This window comes from Dermacentor andersoni, chromosome 4 (assembly GCF_023375885.2).
Source record: "Dermacentor andersoni chromosome 4, qqDerAnde1_hic_scaffold, whole genome shotgun sequence".
NCBI lineage: Eukaryota > Metazoa > Arthropoda > Arachnida > Ixodida > Ixodidae > Dermacentor > Dermacentor andersoni.
Window position 1 is genome coordinate 193,153,189 of NC_092817.1, and position 21,204 is coordinate 193,174,392.

The following is a 21,204-nucleotide window of genomic DNA, read 5'->3' on the forward strand; positions in this document are numbered from 1 at the left end:
GTGACAGACAGTATCGAATTTGTAGTTGCCAAAGACATGCAGACACTTTGTTGAGCACAACAGAATAAGGTGTCAAGGGTTGTAAAAGTTCATTAGCCGTTTTCTGGGCCAAGATGTTGCAACTGCTTCCTCTGCATTCTCTTAAAGCCCACCGCGTTCTTGCCATGATAAGTCGCTCGTGAGCGGCGGAAAATAAACTCGTTGTTATAACAGTACCTACGCTTGACAGCCTACGACTGATGACCGAGGCCAGCGAAAACATTTCAGACGCCTATTCATGCTATAGCCGGACACAACTCGCTTTTTCGCCTTCGCGGCACATAGAATCGAACGCTAGCTGCTTGATAAATGATGCGCTTTTATAATGCAGTACATGAAGGTGGCAATATCAAAGTATTCTTTTACTGGACAATTTGCTTTGGCTTCGCAACGATGCCGTTGAGGCATAAATGGGGCTTCTTGTTTACTTGGCCCTACTGGCCTCACCTCAGAGCGGATCGCCTCAGCCAGATGAATGGATGAATGGAAGTTATGAGCGTCCCCTTTCATACGTGGCGGTAGGTTGCGCCACCAAGGTCTTACTATTAAACCACCTAATGTCCTACCTAGGTTAAAAAAAACAACACTAGAAATTCCCACAACCAAAGCCGTGCCAAAGTTGGTAGCGCCATCTGTTGGGGCACTTGAGAAGCAGAGCTTTGCCGCCAAGCGGAAAGCGGCGGCGTCGTCTCACCCAAACTATTCTTATATCGTGGGGAGAACGCAGGGAAGAAATTTCGCTTGCCTAGACTAGACGGGGCGAGTGGAGAGAGCGCCTTGCTTGGCGAGTGGAGCCCGCCTGCTGAAATGAAGGGTTCGCGGTACTGAAATATTGCTACGTAGGAAGACGCAGATGAAAAGCTATATACACGTATATTTACAAGAAAATACGCAACGCTTGGCCAAGAGGCAACAGCCCACGCTAGCCTCTAATCGTCGTCGTCGTCTTCAAACTGCTCGCCTCTTCGTGATCGCAAATACTGTGCCGTAGCACTGCCCCCGGCGGCAAAAGCGCCGTCCCGGAGCAACTAAAGGCCGTTCTCGGAAGCAGCGTAGTGGGCCTTGAGCCTACTGACATGCACGACATCACTAGATGCCAGAGGAGAGGACGAGGTTGAACCCACAGGAGCAATTTTGTACGTCAAAGGCGCCACCTGGCGCAACACGCGGTAGGGCCCTGTGTATCGTGAAAGGAGCTTCTCTGAAAGTCCGACGTGACGAGAGGGCGACCACAGGAGTCAGAGCGCACCAGGCGAAAACTGTACGTCATGATGGCGGGCATTGTACTGATACTGCTGAGTTGTTTGTGAGGCCGTCCGTCGAGCACGGGCAAGCTGGCGTGCATGGTCGGCGAAGGCGATGGCGTCGCGCGCATGCTCGCTCGTTGAGATGGCAGCAGGAGGAAGTGCCGTGTCTAGCGCCAAGGTAGGTTCGCGACCGTACAGTAGATAAAATGGAGAAAATCCGGCGGTGTCGCGCCGCGATGAATTGTACGCAAATGTTACGTAAGGAAGGGCAATGTCCCAGTCGTGGTGGTCCTTGGAAACGTACTTCGACAGCACATCTGTAAGAGTACGGTTTAACCGCTCTGTCAGGCCATTGGTTTAAGGATGGTATGAGGTAGTCAGCTTGTGTGGAATGGAGCAGGAACGCACAATCTCGGCGATAACTTTCGGGAGGAAGTTGCGACCACGGTCAGCAAGCAGCTGTCGCGGGGTGCCATGAAGCAAGATAATGTCACGCATAAGAAAGTCCGCGACGTCAGTGGCGCAGCTGGTAGGGAGAGCCCGCGTGATAGCGTATGGGGTGGCGTAATGAGTTGCGACGGCTACCCATTTGTTCCATAAGGATGACGTGGGAAAGGGACCAAGGAGGTCTAATCCAACACGAAAGAACGGTTCCAGAGGGATGGTGATCGGCTAGAGAGGACCGGCAGGCAGCACCTGAGGTGTTTTCCGACACTGGCAGGGATCACAGGCAGCAACATAGCGTCGGACGGAGCGAGCGAGACCAGGCCAATAGAAGCGGCGGCGGACGAGGTCGTACGTGCGGGTTACCTCAAGATATCTTGCAGTTGGTGTGTCATGCATCTCAAAGAGCACTGTGTCGTAGATGTTTTGGCACGAGAAGAAGATCAGAGCCGTCAGGGTGGAAGTTCCTTCGATACAGAAAGCCGCCCTGGAGGACATATCTGCGAACGGATGCGTCGATAGGTGTAGAGCGTAGACGCTCGATGAGTGCTCGCAGCGATAGGTCTCGGTACTGTTCATCGGCGATGTTAGCGAAAGCAGACACAGAGAAAATGCCGTTGGCGCTACTACTGTCGGCGTCGTCAGGCTCGTCTACCGGGTAGCGAGACAGGCAGTCAGCGTCCTTGTGTAGTCGGTCAGATTTATAGTTGACAGTATACGAATATTCTTGGAGGCGTAAGGCCCAGTGACCAAGTCTTCCTGTAGGGTCTTTCAGTGAGCACAACCAGCAAAGCGCGTGATGGTCTGTGACAACGGAAAAGAGTCGGCCATATAAGTTGAGCGGAATTTCGCAACCACACAAACTAGGGCCAGACACTCACGCTCAGTGATGGAATAGTTGCGCTCCGCGGGTGAGAAAAGCCTGCTGGCGTAAGCGATAACATGGTCGTGGGTGTGCTGGCGTTGTGCCAGTACTGCGCCAATTCCGTGACCGCTGGCAGCAGTGCGGACTTCGGTAGGCGCAGAAGGATGGAATGGGCCAGAACGGGAGGCGTTGTGAGAAGGTCGATGAGATGCGAGAATGCAGAGGCCTCGTTATCGCCCCACTGGAAAGGGGCGTCTTTTTTCAAAAGCTCGGGTAGTGGTCATGCTATTGCGGCGAAATTTTCCACGAAACGGCGGAAGTACGAACAAAGGCCGATGAAGCTGCGCACATCCTTGACACACTTAGGAACAGGGAAGTGCGTAACAGCATGGATCTTGCCTGGGTGCGGTCGCACTCCGCTCGCGTCAACGAGATGTCCAAGGACGGTAATCTGGCGACGGCCGAATTGACACTTCAATGCGTTGAGTTGCAGACCGGCTCGACGAAAAACGTTCAGGACTGCTAAGAGGCGCTCGAGGTGCGTAGCGAACATTGGGCAGAATACTATAACGTCGTCCAAGTAGCACAGGCACGTTGACCCATTTGATACCGGGAAGAAGGGAGTCCATCATGCGTTCAAAAGTGGTAGGGGTGCTACATAGACCGAACGGCATCACTTTGAATTGATAAAGGCCGTCGGGTATTAGAAAAGCAGTCTTCTCGCGATCGAGATCGTCCACGGCAATCTGCCAGTAGCCGGAGCGAAGGTCAATAGAGGAGAAATAGCGAGCACCGTGGAGGCAGTCAAGGGCGTCATCAATCCGAGGTAGGGGATACACGTCCTTTTTGGTAAACCTGTTAAGGTGCCGATAATCCACGCAAAAGTGCTGTGAGCCATCCTTGTTTTTGAACAATAGAACAGGTGACGCCCATGGACTGACTACATGACGGTTTATAATGTTCTTGGCAAGCATTTTGCGAAATTCTGCGTGAATAACTTGACGCTCAGCCGGTGACATCGATACGGGCGGCGATGAATAGGAGGGGCATCGCCGGTATTAATGCGATGTTTAACAGCTGTAGTTTGGGCCAAAGGACGATCCTTAAAGTCAAAAATATCGTGGTAGGAAAACAGAACGCGGTAGAGCTCACGAGTGTGCTCGGACGGCAAGTCGGGCGCAATCATTTTCTGTAAGTCGGTGATGGCACAAGTTGCAGACAGCGAGGTAGAGGAGGATCGGATGAATTGCGGTCTACTGCAAAAGATGCTACTGAGTGATCCACGAATGAGCAATGCTGGGCCAGAGACATCACGCGTGGCAGCACTTGTGTCGTCAAGCCAAAATTAACCAGTGGCAGGCAGACGCAATTCGCCGTAATAGATAAAACTGTATGAGGTACTGTGATCCCTGTGTAAGGAGGACGTCTTGCATAGGAGCCGCGATGTAGTGACCGTCGTGGACTGGTGGGGATGACACTAAGTCCACGTAATTCAGTGCCTAAGGTGGCAAGCGAACGAAGTCGACGAAACTGAGGCGACTGTGGTGTGGTTCAGTGGGATTCAGAACAGGCAGGTCCGGGCGGAGAGTACTAGCCGAACAATCGATGAGACCAGAATGTGCAGAGAGGACATCTAAGCCGAGGATTATGTCGTGGGGACACTGGGCGAGGACTGTGAATAGCACGAAAGTGGAGCGATCAGCGAAGGAGACGCGGGCGGTACACATTCCAATTACCGGGGCTGTTCCGCCATTGGCGACACGGACAAGAGGCGTCGTGGCGGGCGTGATAATTTTCTTGAGCCGGTTACGAAGGTCAGCGCTCATTACCCACAAATGCGCCCCAGTGTCTATAAGAGCAGACACATAAACACCGTCGACTTGCACGTTAAGAAGGTTCAGATGAGTGAGCAACGCCAGTAGAGGATTTAGCGGCGTAGGGAGCAATGCAGCGTCACCTCGAGGCGCTGCATCGTCTAGTTTTCCGGCTGGGTGCAGTGCCCGAAGGGAATCGGCGAATAGGAGCGACGGGGCTGGGGAGAGCGAGATTTTCGTCGTAGGGGTGAAGGCGAACGAGAATAGGGGCAGTTCGGCGCAGGAGAATCAGCGGCGGCATTATCGTAGCGTGCGGCATAGGGATGAGAAGAAGCCACCTGGGGGGCGAGAGTAGGCAGTATAAGTAGACCGGGTCCGGGAACTCCAGCAACTGCGACAGTGCTCAGAAATGTGCCCGATTCGATGGCAGTGAAAACAAATGGGCTTGTCGCCAGCAGCGCGCCATTCAGATGGGTTGTGAAACCGTGGTGGGTAACAAGATGCGGGACGGGGTGAAATCGAAGAAGCCGGGCGGATATCAGGGCGATGGGCCGAACAGATGGTGTGAAGACCCACGTTTTCGAACTCCTGGCGGACAACCGCCTGGATCAGGGTAACCGTGACTGCAGATGCGTTGGTGGGACTGGAGTCGAAGGCAGCCGGATAGGCGGCCTCGATGTCGCGCCGGACGATCCTGGTAACATCGGCAGTGTTGTTGGGACGAGAAGCGTCGGCACAGGAAGATGTCGCTGGTGTGTTGGGCAGACGGACAAACTGCTGGTCAATACGTCGGCTTTTAGCGAGTTCCAGGCGGCGGCACTCTTATATAACTGCATCCACTGTAGCCACCTTGTCGCAAACGAACAAGTTGCGGCAATGCCTTTGAGGATGTGGAAAACCTTGTCTGACTCAGTAATGTGTGCGTCAACTTTGCGGCACAGAGCCAAGACGTCCTGAATGTACGTGACATAGGGCTCTGTTGACGTCGGCACACGGCCGGAAAGAGCGTTCTGCGCGGCAAGTCGGTGACCATAGGCGTTGCCGAACAAGTCTCGAAGCTTTTGCTTAAGTGAATCCGAACTGGTGAGCTCATCGTAACCACACTCGAGGTGTGCCACCGAGGGAAAAGACTACGTTGGCGAGCATGATAGTAGGATCCCACCGGCCATTGCGGCTGACGTGTTCGTACAGGCTGATCCAGTCATCGACGTCTTCTCCATCTGTGCACGAGAATACACCAGGATCACGGGGAGCGCGGAGAGTGATGTAGGTCGTCGAAGTTGCAGCAGGTGTCGGAGCCGGTGGAGTCGAGTTGTCGTCGGCGGGAGCCATGAAGGAAGGCTCGACGTACCGTCCACTGCGAAGCTCCGTGACGAGGTACAGGGAACGTCCACCTCGACCAGATATGTTACGTAGGAAGAAGCAGATGAAAAGCTATATACAAGTATATTTACAAGAAAAAACGCAGCGCGCTGGGCCAAGAGGCAACAGCCCGCGCTAGCCTCTAATCGTCGTCGTCGTCTTCACCCTGCTCGCCTCTTCGCGATCGCAAATACTGTGCCGTAGCAATATTAAAGCGAAAGCTTTACTGGCCGTGAACTTGCGATTTCGCCATGGTGGTGCTCCGAGGAGGCACATGACGTCACAACGCGCGCGTCGCCGCGGATATTTCTCTCTCTCGCTCCCTACTCACTACTGCGCATGCCCCACTAGTAGCACCGAGCCACAGGTGTTCCGCCGCTGCGCAGCGCCGTGCCTTTCCGCGTCGCCGTTTGGTATGACATCACACGCGTTCCTCGTCGTTGCGCTCGCCTCCACTCGCTTCGCCAGCTGCGTCGCATGCCTGATAACATGTCGGAGGATTGAAAAGGAGAGCTCGCGTGCGCCGCAACCACAATTGAGGTGGCAGTATGGACGTCGACAATTCTGATAAGCAGGAGGCGGCCTGGAATCGACATCGGAACGAGATGAAGAGGAAAAGAATCGCCCAGGAAACACACTAACAGCGCGCTGAACGACTGGCTAAACGCCGCAATATAGCTAGACAACCAGACTAACCTGGACTTGCAGTCAAGGTTAACCAAGGGTAACCATGCTAGCCTTAGCTTTCGCTACGTATATCCTGGCATAGCCGAGCTACGCCACTGCATATTTTTTCTATCTCGGCTAATAATGAGTCGATTTGAAAACATTTGCGGCAGAACGCTCCCTAGAGGACACGTAACAACTTCTAGCGTATAACCAAAATATGCTATGGGGCCTGGTGAGGGGCCCTTTAAAGTGAAGCTTAAGCGTCCTCCGAATTTCGTGTTGCACTCTCGAGGAATCTAGACCACATAACGTAATTCATGGTTCGATCGGTTTCCGATAAAGCAATAAAAATGACAGACAAAATTTGTCAGTAGTCGTTTAACATTCCCTCCTATTCTTCACAAATGTAAATAAACTCAGTGTGAGCTTAAGTTATTTCGTGAAATTACCGCAAATAGCGGATAACGTCTACCTAACGCTTTCGAGCACTTTCTTACGAAATATTTTACGAAGTCTAATTCAGCCGCGAACACTTTACTTCGCATGCATCTCGGCCATACTACTTACGCCCTTTTCACAGCCGCTCACTCGACAGCCGTCATTCACGCTGTACAGTTTCCTTTTCCCTTAACTGTTCACTGAAAATCACTGCAGATGAAACGACACTCGGAATAAACAATGCTCCGAAAGACACGTGCTTAGGTGAGCCCGAGGTGAGCACTTACCGACCATGTAAAAGGCAACGAGGAGCACCGGTATCCGGTCGAGCACATCGCGTTCGCGGTCTTCGCCCTCCGAGCTTACGTGCGCCACGGCGCCCATTGCTATCAGCGAGAAGACGCACATGTGCGAGGACACAAGCAGCAGACGCCTCCGGCCCACCGTGTCCATCAAAGCGACCGCCACCATGGTGGCGAACACCTGCGCGCCGATCGAGGTTGCCCCATCAGTTTACTGTATTTCCGCCAAACGAAGCCGAAAAAGGAGAAAAAAAAAAGACATTCAGCGCAAAACGCTTAGTGAGTGATACCCTTTTTCCTTATTGGTCTCACAAGCAGCACGCGTAAGGGTAGTCTACTTCGTCACTATGTCCGCCACTGGTGTCAGAACTTCGTCACGAGGGTCTCCTCTCACACGAAGCATTCTTAGATTCCTTTGAGGCACTTTATCGTAAGTAGGTAGGCTGGTTCCGGTTTCACCTAGTTTCGGCCCTCTTCAGTTACCTGTCCGATGGTGAGATCGTGCAAGGGTCCACCAGCCAACACAACTGCTGAACCCTTGTCCATATCAAGTCACCAGAAGCATGAGTACTCACGTAGTGCGAATGCCAATTAGCAATTTGAGACTCTTGCACATGTTGCATATGGCACAACTTCCTGAAAGTAGAAAAGAGTTCATGCGCGCGTTATATACGAAGAAATGGAACGCGCGAAAAAATGTCCATCGCGTCCATTTTATCGCATAACAGCAATTTGTTCATGTGGGCTTCAGTGCCAGTTACCCGCGCAGTGTAACGCCTTTACTGGATCGCTGCACCTTGACAGATAGCTGGTTATCACGTTTCTTCCGCGGAGTCCAATAAGTCAACCGTCATGCCATCGCCATCACCTTGCTGCTCTCATCACACAAACGCTCGCGTAAAAGCGGCAGTTGCTTGCTTTAGGTAAACATTTTCGTCTATCTGGTAACGCTTTGCGCAGCACCAAACGATGCTATTAAGTCAGGTACCTGCGAAATGCTTCGCATAATGTCGATTCCTTCAGTGCATGGGATGTGCATAGTGTTAATGGATAGAATTAGAGAACTGATGCAAATGTGGTGTGCAATACGACTCGTTCGAGGAAATGAGAACGTTGCGAGTGCGGGCCCTTGGTCGAGCGCTCTGCAGGCAAGATAACCCAATTCAATCACCCTTTCGTAAACGCTGCTCACCATGAACAGCATAATGAGACTTAAGGGTGAGGGTGGAACACTGCATTTGGGGTCGACAGCACGTAGCAGAAAGTTATTCGCGAAGGTGTACCAGCCACAGAAGGCTGGTGCTACTGTGTCGGCACGAACTGTCACATCTGAGCGGCGAATCGCAAGCTTGTACAGGTTATTCCAGCTCCCTTTCTGCTCACATGATGACAGAGAGCCTTGTATCAGGGCTCCTGGCAGCTTTAACTACATTTCGACCTCGTGCCAAGCGCACGCAATACAACCTTCAAGACGGCTGGAAATCCGATACCTTGCCGTCCCTGCGACCCTATCGCAGTGGTAAGCATTTGATTCCGCTGGCACCGCTACACTCTTGCCAGTCACACTCACCTGCAGAGTGGCAATGAGAATGGAGCAGTCCGCTTCCTTAATGCGCAACCCGGCGTCGGCGAACAGGTTGAACGTGTAGAAGATGATCATGTTGATTCCTGAGAACTGCTGCAGGAAGTTGACTTGCGCGGCCAGCAGTGCGTGCGCCGGCGGCAGTGGCGCTGTCACGTACACCATCTCGATGGCCATGCACTCCTCTTCGGCTCGGGCTCCTCGAAGTTGAAATAGGCACTCGAGCGCTTCGGCCTGCGTGGTCGTGTGTAGTACAGCGCCTGTCCCCGTGGTCATCGGTAGCGTGCCTCACAGCTGCCGCAATGCATGTCACGCAGCCGCGACAACTGCCGAAGATGACGCGCATGGAGGCAGGGCGATTCGGAGGCGGGGCAATCGTGCTTGCAACTCTGTTTGGTTGCGCGTCAAGTGTGCCAGCCAATGTACCACGGCAGTTACACTGACGTGACGGAATACAAGTGGCAAGTTATGCAGCTCAAAGTGCGTGCAGTGCGCAGATCGGGCGCGAACTTGTGGTGTCATTTACTTTTCTTTTACTCTGGTCATTTCAATTTGTAGGAAGGTTACAATCATATTTTTACCAGTATAGTTAAAGAATCATCGCTAAGGAAAGTTCATGTTGCCGTACAGTCTTGAATCTACCACCCCTTCCCCCCGCTTCATGGAAAAAATAACAAGAAAAAAAAACCCGGCTCTGCCAATTTTCTATGATTTCAAGCGGGCTATGTATTCTGACGTTGGCATTAGGCGGTCGGGCGAATATCTTGATGCGGTTTCTTAAAAAGCCGAGGCGTCACAAAAGTGGTCGATGTAGCGCAGTTAGGGGTATTCGTAAATACAAATTTTCGAATTGAATTGAATACGAATGCTACAGAGAAAACGGTTTAGAATAACGAATCGAATTGAATACGTATGATCGATGAAAAACACTTCGCGTGCCCAGTTTCCAAAAATTGTGAAGTGTTCTCTGGAGTTTCTTTAGGAACAAAAGGCTTGTTTACGTTATTTGACACATGTAATGACGTTAACAAGGTGATGTCAGCTCAACTGAGAAGCTTGTAAATTAGAAAAAAGTGAAGGTACAATCATCCCTGGTGCACCATGACATATAAAGCAATTAAATAAAGAAAGAAAAAATGAATAACACATCCGAGATGCGTAAATAGAATGTAGTGCTCGTTGAAGGAGCTAAGGGCGGAACTAAACCACGGTGCTTTGTTTTGAAGGAATCCAGAAATCGCGAGATTGGCCAAAATATTGAATTTATCTGTCTAATTAGAGACATCAATTCGTTGGCTGCCTAAGGTGTGAAATGCTTACCCAACGATCGCTAACTCTTATACGCAAGTGACATCCTCCTTGTGTCTGTTCAGCAATTAGATGGTCTGCACAACAACCACCGGTCCTTCATAACCAGAATCATTCTTATAAGTCTCAATTTGCATTAGCCGTTTTCCCTGTAGACTGCAAAGGCTGTTGCTGTCTCCTATAGTTTTCCAACGAAACGAATTGTCTACAACTTCGTATAGTGATTTCTCGAATCAATTATGAATCGTGTAATAAAGACTACTCGACTCTCATGCGAAATTTCGGTTGTTCGCCTACCACTCGGCCCAGTGGTGAGGTTTGTGGTGGATTCAGGGCTACTAAATTTCGGATAAGCGGAGAACCGCAGCACCACATGGCGAAGGGTCAATAGGGAAGAACGCTTTGCCAAGGTGGCTGTGACTTTCGGGTCGTGTATTTGCTGCAGTGTGCTATGGGAGATTATGACGATGGCGGCAGTTACTACTGTAGCGACGCCACAACTGTCTAGGGGGCGGAGGGGGTGGGGGGTGGGGTGCGGCTATAGATTATTTTCACCGACTACTTGACTCACTATAAACAGATGGCCCTGGCGCTTCACCTAGCCGGAGGCGTACAATACCAATGTTCACAATAGGGCTTCAGAAACATTGCTTATGGCGATTCATCGTGGGGTTTTTCCTTTTCTTTTTCTTTTTTAACCTAGGTAGGACATTAAGCGAGAGCTTGGTGGCGCATCCCACCACCCCATTCCAAAGGTGACGCTCATACCATCCATCCATCCAACCAGCCCTTTGCTTCCCCAAGACCTGCAGCGTGGCTTCCGCGGCGGTTCGATGCCCTGTCGCGGCAGGCGCGTTCCCAGAGGGATGGCTTGCTGAAGCTTTCCTGTACTTATATTCTGGTGCAGCACAAAATGCACCCCACGAGCTAAATGAACGGAGCCCTTGCAGTTCCGTCTCTGTCATGAAGTACTACGAAGTATAAGGACGCGAAACGCTACATTTTTTTTATCTGTTAAATATTTTTTACGCGTACACACTTGAGTAAGGCTGCCTTCTGTTTAGTGGTTGATAAATGTGGCACTCTCACGTGTATCTCTGTACTAAGCGCTCATCAGCTCGGCGTGTCTCGTATTTGATTTCCTTTTTTTCATTTTCATTTATTCGTTACTTAAGACCCGGAACCTCTACACAACGGGGAACGCTGGGGAGTGACATGTTAGAATAACAATGATGAACGAGTGTAGTGTGTTATACAACAGTAAATGTTTACATTCACAACAATTATACAATATGCAACACTGTTATGCAAGATTTATAACAATAGTAATATTACCTAAAATAAATGAAATGAGAAAGCAACATAAAGACAGAATATGCACAATTAGTTATTTTTTTCTTGAACCAGTGCGCTCATCGCATGATGCTATATTACTGGGTAATCAGTTTCAAGTAGTTATCACGGCTCCATTGTTCGCTATGAAGAAGCACTGCAAAAACATTTACCACTCGTTTACGTCGTTCTGCTAACTATTATTTACTGCAGCAACGGTCCCACCAGGCTTTCTTCGTCCTTGTTTCTCTGCGCCACAGCCCCGAAATAAAGCGTTGAACTCTCATCTAACTGAACTAAAGGTCGTATATTTAATCAAATACAATATTCCCGAAAAATACTATGACAGCTGACAACATCACAAGTTTAGTAGGTACTCCCGCGCGCTTGTAAATATTAATTTACGGTTTCCACTAACCTCGAGCTCCATTCAATGAAATTCACTCATAGTTAGGTATTACATAAGGGTACGCACTCGTTCGAGAGTACGCCGACAGCTGACTGGCTTACATGTCTTACATAAGGATGTTCACAGCGAACCTTGCTTCCCCAGCCACAACGCAAACAAGTGACGAACAATATTATATCTTTTCTGTAAGCTGCCACAAAACATCCATACAGGGCTATTTCAAACTTGGAGGGCCACAAAGAGAAATCTAGTGCTATTGATACATTCACCAGTGATTACGTGAAAAATAATTACACGACTTCGCACCAAAACAACGTTACTGAACTGGAAGCGTGAGACCCTGTGGCTTCTAAATTATTGGCAATAAACAAAAGGGTGCAAAACGATGAGCGAATGTTAGTAATGACTCTCACGGAAAAGAGTTTTCAGCCTTGCCTTCCAGTACGCGCACCAGACGGAAGCGATCGCGCCATTTCGACAAGTCGTAGCGAGCTCGGAAGGCCAGATATATGGCATTTACTTGTCTTCTGAAGAGTTGGTCAAAGTTTTGTGCCATTCACGCCGTCACAGTTGGGGCCAAGCGCCAGAACAGCGGCTTGCTGCGCCGTACCGGTGTCCGGCGCTCCCGTTTAACGGAGGCAGCGCAGGCCCGCTGAGGCAAGCGATGGACGCGTCACGATTTGACCAAACATAACGGCGCCCCCGGGCGATCGGTGACTAACATCAAAGGACGTCACGATGGCTTACAGTGAACGGCTTACTAAAGGTGGCTTACAGTATCCATAACGACTGCTTATTTGACGTCAATATTTGGGGTGCAAAATACTAGCCGAAAAAAGAATGACAAGGTATACATCGGCTGAACCGGATGGTGTGTTGAAGGGACTCTAAATGCAAACATTATTTCACCTGTATTAGTAAATTACCCTTCTGCAGTACCAAAAAACCACTTGTTACAAAGAGATGGCGCTTTGTAAGCCGAAAAAAAGGCACAAAAAGGAAACATAGGTAGCGCCGCCTTCTTGAAGTTCCCGCCTCATCTCGCAGTGACGCCACTGACTTTGACGGCATTTGTTGTGGCCCAGTTAATTGTTTATGGACAAAAATAGACTATATTGTTTTGTAAAGGAGGCAAGGAGTTAACATGACAAGTTTCGGGAACTTGAACTGTGCCAACAGGGTCCAAATACGGAAAAATACTTTGAAATTTGTGAACCCAAACTGACGTGCCGTTTTCTGGGTTGCGGCGCGAAATGAAAAAAGAAAGGATCTTCGATCGCCTTCTACTATTCTAATACTCAACCTATTACCACAAGATTACCGACAATATGGTTCTCAAACAATACTCTAATAGTCTACATTGGTGCAGTGTTTTGCTTTAGCGTCCCGTTAGTGAGCGAAAACTCGCTTTAGAATAGAACTGGCTCATAGCTGCGCTTGCACTGCGGCTCATGTGGCTGTGTTATGCAGTTTGAGGTCATGCCCGTTCCCGGAAAAAACAATGGTACGATAGCAGGAACGCCAATAGAAGCGTGGTAAGTCAAACGGGGCCACTGACGCATCAGCGTACATTCTTGTTTGCTTTGAAAGGGCGAGTTTAAGTTTCTTTTGGTTGTTGTACCATGAAATTTTTGGTGGCACACATTAATTTTTGTTAGCTTACTTTGAATCGGCGCATCCAGGTAACCTATGGATGCGCACGCGGTTCTTCACGAAACAAAGTTTCTTGCGGGTTGCTGACCTTTCTCTCCGTTTCTCCTTTCTTCCGCTAACTTTCGGCTCGGCAAACATCGACAGTAAATTTGCGCCAATTAGCTCAGCATCACACTTTGCTGATTCGTCATTTCTATACATAAATACACATTATTCCTCATTAAGACTCCGCAAGATGGATTCGTTTGCTTGGAGCACTGGCGCATTCTGGAGACATCATCATCTGCGTCGGAAAAGAAAACGAACGTTGGCAGAATACTTCAATTGTCGCTACACGCGAATTCTGTTATACATGGTGTCCCACGTAACCTGAGCCAAACATTTAAAACATGCAAATGCCACGTAGGTGGACAGAACCACGGTAACCTTGTTTGCCATCGCTTGAAGATACTGATATCTTTTTTTTTCCTTCCGCCCAATTAGATAATTAGTCTTAATTAAAGAATCAACTTCTCAAATATTGTAATTAGATTGAATGTGTCAATCAAAAAAATTGTAGAGCAACATGAAAAACTCCCGATACAGCACTCTGTTCGTCAATAGGTGCTACATAAATATGTTTCTCCGAGCGTGAAAGAAGCCCGCCAACAAAGCAAAGTGCCTCGAGCGGCCAGTCGCGCGGAAATTTTGCGTGTATTTGCGGGCTTCATTCAAGCTCGGAAAACCCCTTTATGTAGCCCGTATTGAGCAGAAAAAAGATGTATCGGGAGTTTTTCATCTTGCTCTACAATTTTCTTGTTGATACATTTATTTTAATATAATGTTTGAGAAGATTATTTTATTAAGACTAATTATCTAATTAGGTGAAATAAAGAAAATGTCAGTATCTCCAAGCGATGGCAAAGTACATTGCCTTGGTTCTGTCCAGCTACCTAGCTGGACAGAACTACCTAGCTGTCTAGCTGTCCAGTGAGAAAAAGAAGGGCGCACCAAGAATATCTTGGAACCACATAAAATTATTTGGCAGGAAGTCAAAAACAATACAACAACATATCCTAGACCAAGATGAAAATAGACTGGAAGGAAAAGCGGCAATAAATTACATCCGAAAAGTAACAGCCCAATCTTTCCAAGGCAATGACGAGGTTGTATTTGAAGAAAAAAAGAGCATGAAAGACACCCAAGTGGAAAGGGAGCTGGTGCTGACAAATTTAAACTGGAAGTAAGCGGAAGAGAAAAATCCTAAGCGCACAGCCACAGGGCTAGGCGAGGTTCCCGTTAGGCTGATAAATGAACTTGGACCAGAAAGCAGTGGAAAAAACTTTAAAAGATAGACGAATACCAGACAGTAGGCGACAAAGCAGAATTAATTTAATTTATAAAGGTAAAGAAGAGAAAGACAGAATTCACCCGTATAGACCGTTGACCATTACATCGGTGATATACAGGCGAGCAATGCAGGCAATCAAATTAAAGCTGCAAGCATGGGCAGAGAATGACGGAATTCTGGGAGAGCTTCATAATGGCTTCAGAATAGGTAGTTGTTTGGATGATAACTTGTTTGTTCTTACTCAGTGTATTGAAACATCAAAAGCAGAAAGCAGACCGTTGTATGTGGCCTTTTTAGACATTATAGGAGCCTACGACAACGTAGACCGTAACATTTTGTGGGATATTCAGGAAGGGGAAGGCTTAGCTAGCGATTGTCTACAGCTTTTGAGAGAGATTTACCTAAAAAATAAGGTTTGCGTTGAATGGGATGGGATGAGGAGCGAGGAGAAAGCTCATATCAACAAGGGACTGAGGCAAGGGTGCCCTTTATCCCCGCTGCTATTTATGATGTACATGGTGAGGATGGAGAGGGCGCTAGAAGGAAGTAATATCAGGTTCAATCTCTCATACAAACAGGCGGGTACACTAGTAGAGCAGCCACTCCCAGGTTTATTTTATGCGGACGACATTGTCTTGCTAGCTAAGAAGCAAAGTGATTTGCAACGTCGGGCTAATATCTGTGGACAGGAAGGCAACAATTTAGGTTTGAAATTTAGTGTTAGAAAATCAGGCGTTACGGTATTCAATGAAAACGTGAACAGACAGTAGAGATACAGGGCCTGAATATAACTACTTTGGTATATGGATAAACTAAGGCAATAGATATATGGAAACACAGGCAAAAACCATAACAGTAAAGGGGAAGAGAAACGCGGTCATAATGAAGCACAGAGCGCAATAAGGTTAGAATAGGTACGAGGTCCTCCGATGTATGTGGAAAGGTGTAATGGTTCCAGGACTTACTTTTGGAAATGCGGTTGTTTGGTTTAAATCAGGGGCACAATCAGGACTCGACGGGAACCAAAGGTCATTGGGTCGCCTCGCATTGGGCGTTCACGGGAAGACTACAAATGAAGCTGTGCAGGGTGATAAGGACTGGTCTAGTTTTGAAGTGAGGGAAGCTCGCAGTAAAATTGAGTATGAAGAATGGCTGAGGAATGTGGAAGAAAGTTAATGGCCTGGGAGGGTGTTCAGGTATCTGTACAGGAAAAACGTTGAAGAAAAGAACTAGGAAGCTTACCAGCAAGTATGCGGCCTGTAAGGTGGGCAACACAGCAACAAAGAAGGTCAAGCGGAAAGTCAGAGGGGCTGAAATAATATCACGGATGGCGGCAATGGAAAAGAAACCTGCCATGAGTAACTACTTAAGAGGAAAAAACGAAATCAGGAAAGAAACCATTTATGATAACTCAAAGGGAAGCTAATTACTTTTGGAAGCGAGATCGGGATGCCTTATAACACGCAACTATAAAGCGAGATATAAGAAGGAAGAAGATGCATGTGCTTTCTGCGGTAAAGCTAGGGAAACAACGGAACATGTTTTATTAGAATGTGAAGACGTCTACCCAGCGGCCGATTTAGGCACCACTCGCCTCCTTGAAGCCCTTGGTTTCAGCGGGAGCAGTGGTAAAGCAAACATGTCCGCAATAGGCATTAGTAAGAGGCAATTGGACGATTGGTGGAAGAAAAGTAGGGAAACGACTAAAGACGGAGACGTACAAAAGCACAGTTCGCAATAGGGGATCAGAAAATTTGGGCGTGGTAGTTCATAGCGTTTTCTTTATCTTTTTTCATTGTTTAACCTAGCTAGGATATTAGGCAGTATAATAGCTAGAGCTTGGTGGCGCAACCCACCGCCCCGTTGCAAAGGGGATGGTCATAACATCCATCCATCCATCCATCCATCCATAGTGCGAAAAGGAACCCGGTTGTAGCATGACGCATTTCTAGCAATTGAAACAAGCACCAGCGCGCCCTACCTTTCGTATACCCCTGCAGGTTTCTCGGCGGCGGCGCTAGATGGCGTCGAGTGTCGTTATTGATGCGCGAGTGAAGTGTCCCGCAGCAGTACACGCCTCGTACATATCTCGTTACGGCAGTGGCAACAGGGTGTGTCGCTATATTTGTTCAATGCTAACGAGTTTAACGCGACAGCATTAAAGTCCACGTGTCGCGGAAAGTCTGGTATCGGTGTCCCATGTCGACGTATACCCGTGAGCGAAAATTCCCGTTTATGTTTAGGTATTAGTATATGCCACGCCTCGCTATATGACATGTGGTATGCAGGGTTATATTGCCACACGATACTATAATTAAGTCGCTCATAACTTTTCTTACATTCTTGACCCTTTTATTCTTCGGAATTTATAGCATGACAGTCCACAAACAAATGTCACGAAACAAAACACCGACAGCGTATGCCTTTTATATTAAGTAGTCTCAGATCAAAATATTAAAAGTACGAAACAATAAAAGGAACCTGACAATAATGTAATTTATTTGGCGCGACTGTGCACTATCTCCGGGATCGGTCCACGCAAGAGGCCCCGTTTCTACAAGAAAGCTCGCGTTGGTGCATAGTACTCGCCGCCTGCGTTTCCCGGTAAACATTACGCTTACATACGCGGCAGTTGCCGGCAAACGTGACGAGCAGTGAGGGATCTTTGAATGCTATCGCGCTGGCGGCTGCCATTTTGTTATTATTATTATCAGAGGCCACTATAAGATCAATCATCACTCTATTATGAAAGCCATAAAATCAGGTGCCGGCTGACCTTCCTACCCGACAGCAGATGCCAGCGTGGCGACTCCACGCAGAACATAGAGCAGACGCAGAGCAGGATCGCCGGTACCATGCAGGCCAGGGCGAGGTAATCCCAGGGGAGAAAGCGGCCCAACAGGTAGGCATACATGATGCCCACTGTTATGGTCATCTGCAGCATGCCACCCTGCAATCGTCGGCCGTGCTGGTCATGCACTTGCCCGGAGAAGAAATACGTTCACGCAGCCATTCGCATCCGTCATAAGGCGCGGCCATTAAATACAGCTGCAAATCTGCAAAGTTTTGGTGATGCGCTGGCTGACTGGCTATAGCAATTTGCTCGTAAGCACATATTTCGCTGGCTTGATTTCTAACGTTTGCGGATTCCGCGTTTTGGGCACAAATTGACATATATAATTACCAGACCATCAAGATCATCGAAATAGCGCCAACGATGGCCTTGCTCTACTTGAAAATTTGCAAGGAATGATTCTCGCTGCATAACTGAAGACACACGGCGGTAAAATTGAAGAAAAAGAAGGTCAGCTGCCGAGATAAAATATGCTGGAACCGGTGGGCTAGCTGGTGCATACATGTTAGCGTATTTGTCTGTGGGAAAGAACACAACCACACAAGATCACATTGACAGGATGAGCGCAGGAGAAAATTTCGCTCGTACTGCCAATGTGGCCTTCAGCGTGCTACCCTAATTTTTAGGCGCAGTTGATTATTGTAACGAAAACGCACACACGCTGACGCTTGTGTTGCGGAAACTGGAAGAGTTTGGCCTCTCAACGGACTCATGTTAGTAGACCTGCACTTGGATCTAAGGTTCAATTCCAGCCTCGACGTTGGTGCAAGAGAGATTCATCCACCAGTGAGGGAGTTATTACAAAACGGTAAAACACGCTGGCTTGTTCCGTGTTTACCAATCGAGGTCTCCTGCCCCATGAAAAAAAATGCGCAAGGTGCAGAAAGGCTGAATAAAAATCGAAACGGTGAGATCCTCCCTTACCGTTTAACATTCTATAGTTATACGTAATGTCGAAAGAGCATCCCAGCACATCACGTACGAAGTGCTTCAAGCAATGCTACGAGACCGAACGTAAGCGGTGGCAGAATCTCAGCCACGCCTCTGTTCCGTACTCACCATGGTGCCGCGGTTGTGGGGCAGCGTGATCTCGGCCACGTAACAAGGTGCCACGAGCGATACGAGGCCCATAGAAAAGCCAGTGACGAAGCGACCCGAGTAGATGTGGAAGGTGCTTCCGCGCGACAGGTACGTCACCGTCCATCCACACATGAAGCCGAGGGAGATGACCGTCAGCATGCTCTTGCGGCCCAGCGCCTGCGCCACACTGCCACTCACCACTGCACCGAGAACGGCACCGATCGTCATCAGGGAGTCGTACCTGCACGCCACGAGTAATCCAGCCGTGCAGCATGCGTAAAAAAAATCGGACCTTTATCCTAAGGGTGAAGCCTTGATAGCGATTGCAGTGCACTAGAATATTGCACGAAGTAAGGCTGTGTTTGTATGAGCAGTAAAATATGCAAGTAAAGTTTGTTCTTTCTTTTCTGAAGTTGACCAAGTCTGTTGAGCGTGTTAATCGGCCTTGATGAATCAAGAGGCAGGTTGGGGATTAGAAACTGGGAGATACATTGAAGCGAAAATATTTACAATGTTATATCCCTAAATTTTAGGACAACATAGGAGGTAAACAAGTAAGTAGATAGCGCCTTACTTTGTTGGACCTCGCTGTTGGACCACCAAGTGGTTACAGCCCAGGCTAGCGATACGTCGTAGTCTCCCTGATATAGCAGCTTAGTGATTGCAGCCTAGACTGAAAGGAATGGGTTCCATACAGCCTTTACATACATTTTAGTAAATAGATAAACAGGTGAGGCGGCAACTGCTCGCCGGCCCGACATTCCAAGAGCCAAAATGAGGTCACAATTAAATTTAGCGCACTGCCTACTGGGTTGTGCAGGAACTCGTTAGCACAGTTATTAGACTTTAGGCAAGCATTCGGCACTCTTTCCCATCGCAGCGCTCTTTCTCTTTTCTATTGGCATTCTCCAAGCAATGCGTAGCTGCATTGGTGCTGCTCATTTCTGTCGTCATGCTTGTGTGGAATTTTTCCATGGGTGAGCTCTCCTAGAATACCAGAAGCGGCACGCGCACCGGCAATTAGCAAACACTCCGTCAAAGAAGCGTATTTTTTGTATCCATGGCTACCACTTCATGCCGTTGGTAGTTAGATCTGACAAAAAAAAGGCTGCATGCGAAGTCATCGCACCCCACCCCCCCTCCTTCCCTGACCTATCGCGACAGTGGTACCGTTTTCACTTTCTTGCATAAGAGTCAGAAGGTAATTACGCCTGCAATCTAGCGCTGTAAGCAAAGTCAATTACAGTGCAGAGAGAGTCGAGAAAGCACTTTTACACTTCCCTGCGCCACGTCGCCTGTAATGCACGCTTAACGGATGCGCTTTTTAACAATGCGCTTACTAGATAAACACAGGTGATGCCAATGAGGCTGGGAGAGCGCATGAGGCCACGCAGCCACCCTTCGCAATCGAACGTTCCGCGATGCCACTCCTTTTGCCATTTCAATGCGCGGTGCCTCCGAAACACAGAGCCGAGTATCGGAGATCACGTAATCTGCCGACGACGTGACTTCCAACACTGCGACGCGGCGAAACAAAGTGCATCAAAGTGCCATGCTTCTTGCTTTGACAGCTCGCCCTCGTAGAATTGGCTTGACTGAACAATTGTATCAGCGAAAGTGTCATGTGCACAACTTTAGCAGCTTCATTAAAGCGAAACTTTCTTTACCTGTTCTATTAGATTAAGCCTTCTTCATTGTTTCCTCGCTAAATATATGTATGTATATACGTATACGGCCGCTGTCTCACCTTATAGACAAATTGGGTCACTGGTAACGGGCCACTGAGCTTCTGCCCGAGTGGACGAATTCGGTACTGGGTACGTGCAACCGAATATGTGCCACTGGGTATGTGCCCATTCTCGCCCCGTCCCCTAGAAAGGATGTGCAACTGCGACCCAAGGAGTATAATACCTTAAATGTATTTAGATAAGGATTGCTCATGTGGGAAGCGCAGCCGTATCAGACGTGCTTCGTATGGGCTCTGTGTCGATCTTTTCAGCGTTTCAGTGAATATTCTCACCGTGCACTTACGAATCCTGGTGCACAGGACTCGGAGCCCCTTCAGAGTCAGTGGACAGTGTTCCTTTTCCACAATTATCCGGGCCTTTTCTTCAGCGAATGACATTTACTCCTGATCAACGGGCCAGGCCTAACGATTCCTAGGCATAGCTCAGGTACGACAGTGTCGGCTGGCGGTCGCGGCTAAGCGTACGGCAAAATAGACAATAATAACGCCTTCCTACCCTTTGTAGACCCAATCAAGCAATTAGAACGCCCAACCGAAGCTGCCATGGCCTCTTGTACGGATGAAATGATCGTGCGTGACGAATTGGAACACCAGCTGAACGCTGCCGGGAACGACAACGAGCCTGGATGACAACGTGGAGCACGAAGACGGTGACGCATTGGACTGGAGCATGGTCAACTACCTAAGATACGGTAAACGAAGACTAAAGAGCGAACAGCAATCGGATCG

General features: G+C 48.6%; 1 protein-coding gene across 1 annotated transcript in view; it reads right to left on the reverse strand.

Moving 5' to 3' along the window:
* The window catches only part of LOC126531865 (facilitated trehalose transporter Tret1-like), a 59,534-nt gene that overhangs the window by 36,863 nt on the left and 1,467 nt on the right, over positions 1 to 21,204 (reverse strand). The window contains exons 2-5 of the mRNA XM_055070436.1: positions 18,708 to 18,969; positions 17,571 to 17,744; positions 8,751 to 8,996; positions 7,166 to 7,391 (exon numbers count right to left, since the gene is read on the reverse strand). Coding sequence (XP_054926411.1) covers positions 7,166 to 7,391; positions 8,751 to 8,996; positions 17,571 to 17,744; positions 18,708 to 18,969 — 908 coding nt within the window. The remainder of the gene's footprint in view (positions 1 to 7,165; positions 7,392 to 8,750; positions 8,997 to 17,570; positions 17,745 to 18,707; positions 18,970 to 21,204) is intronic.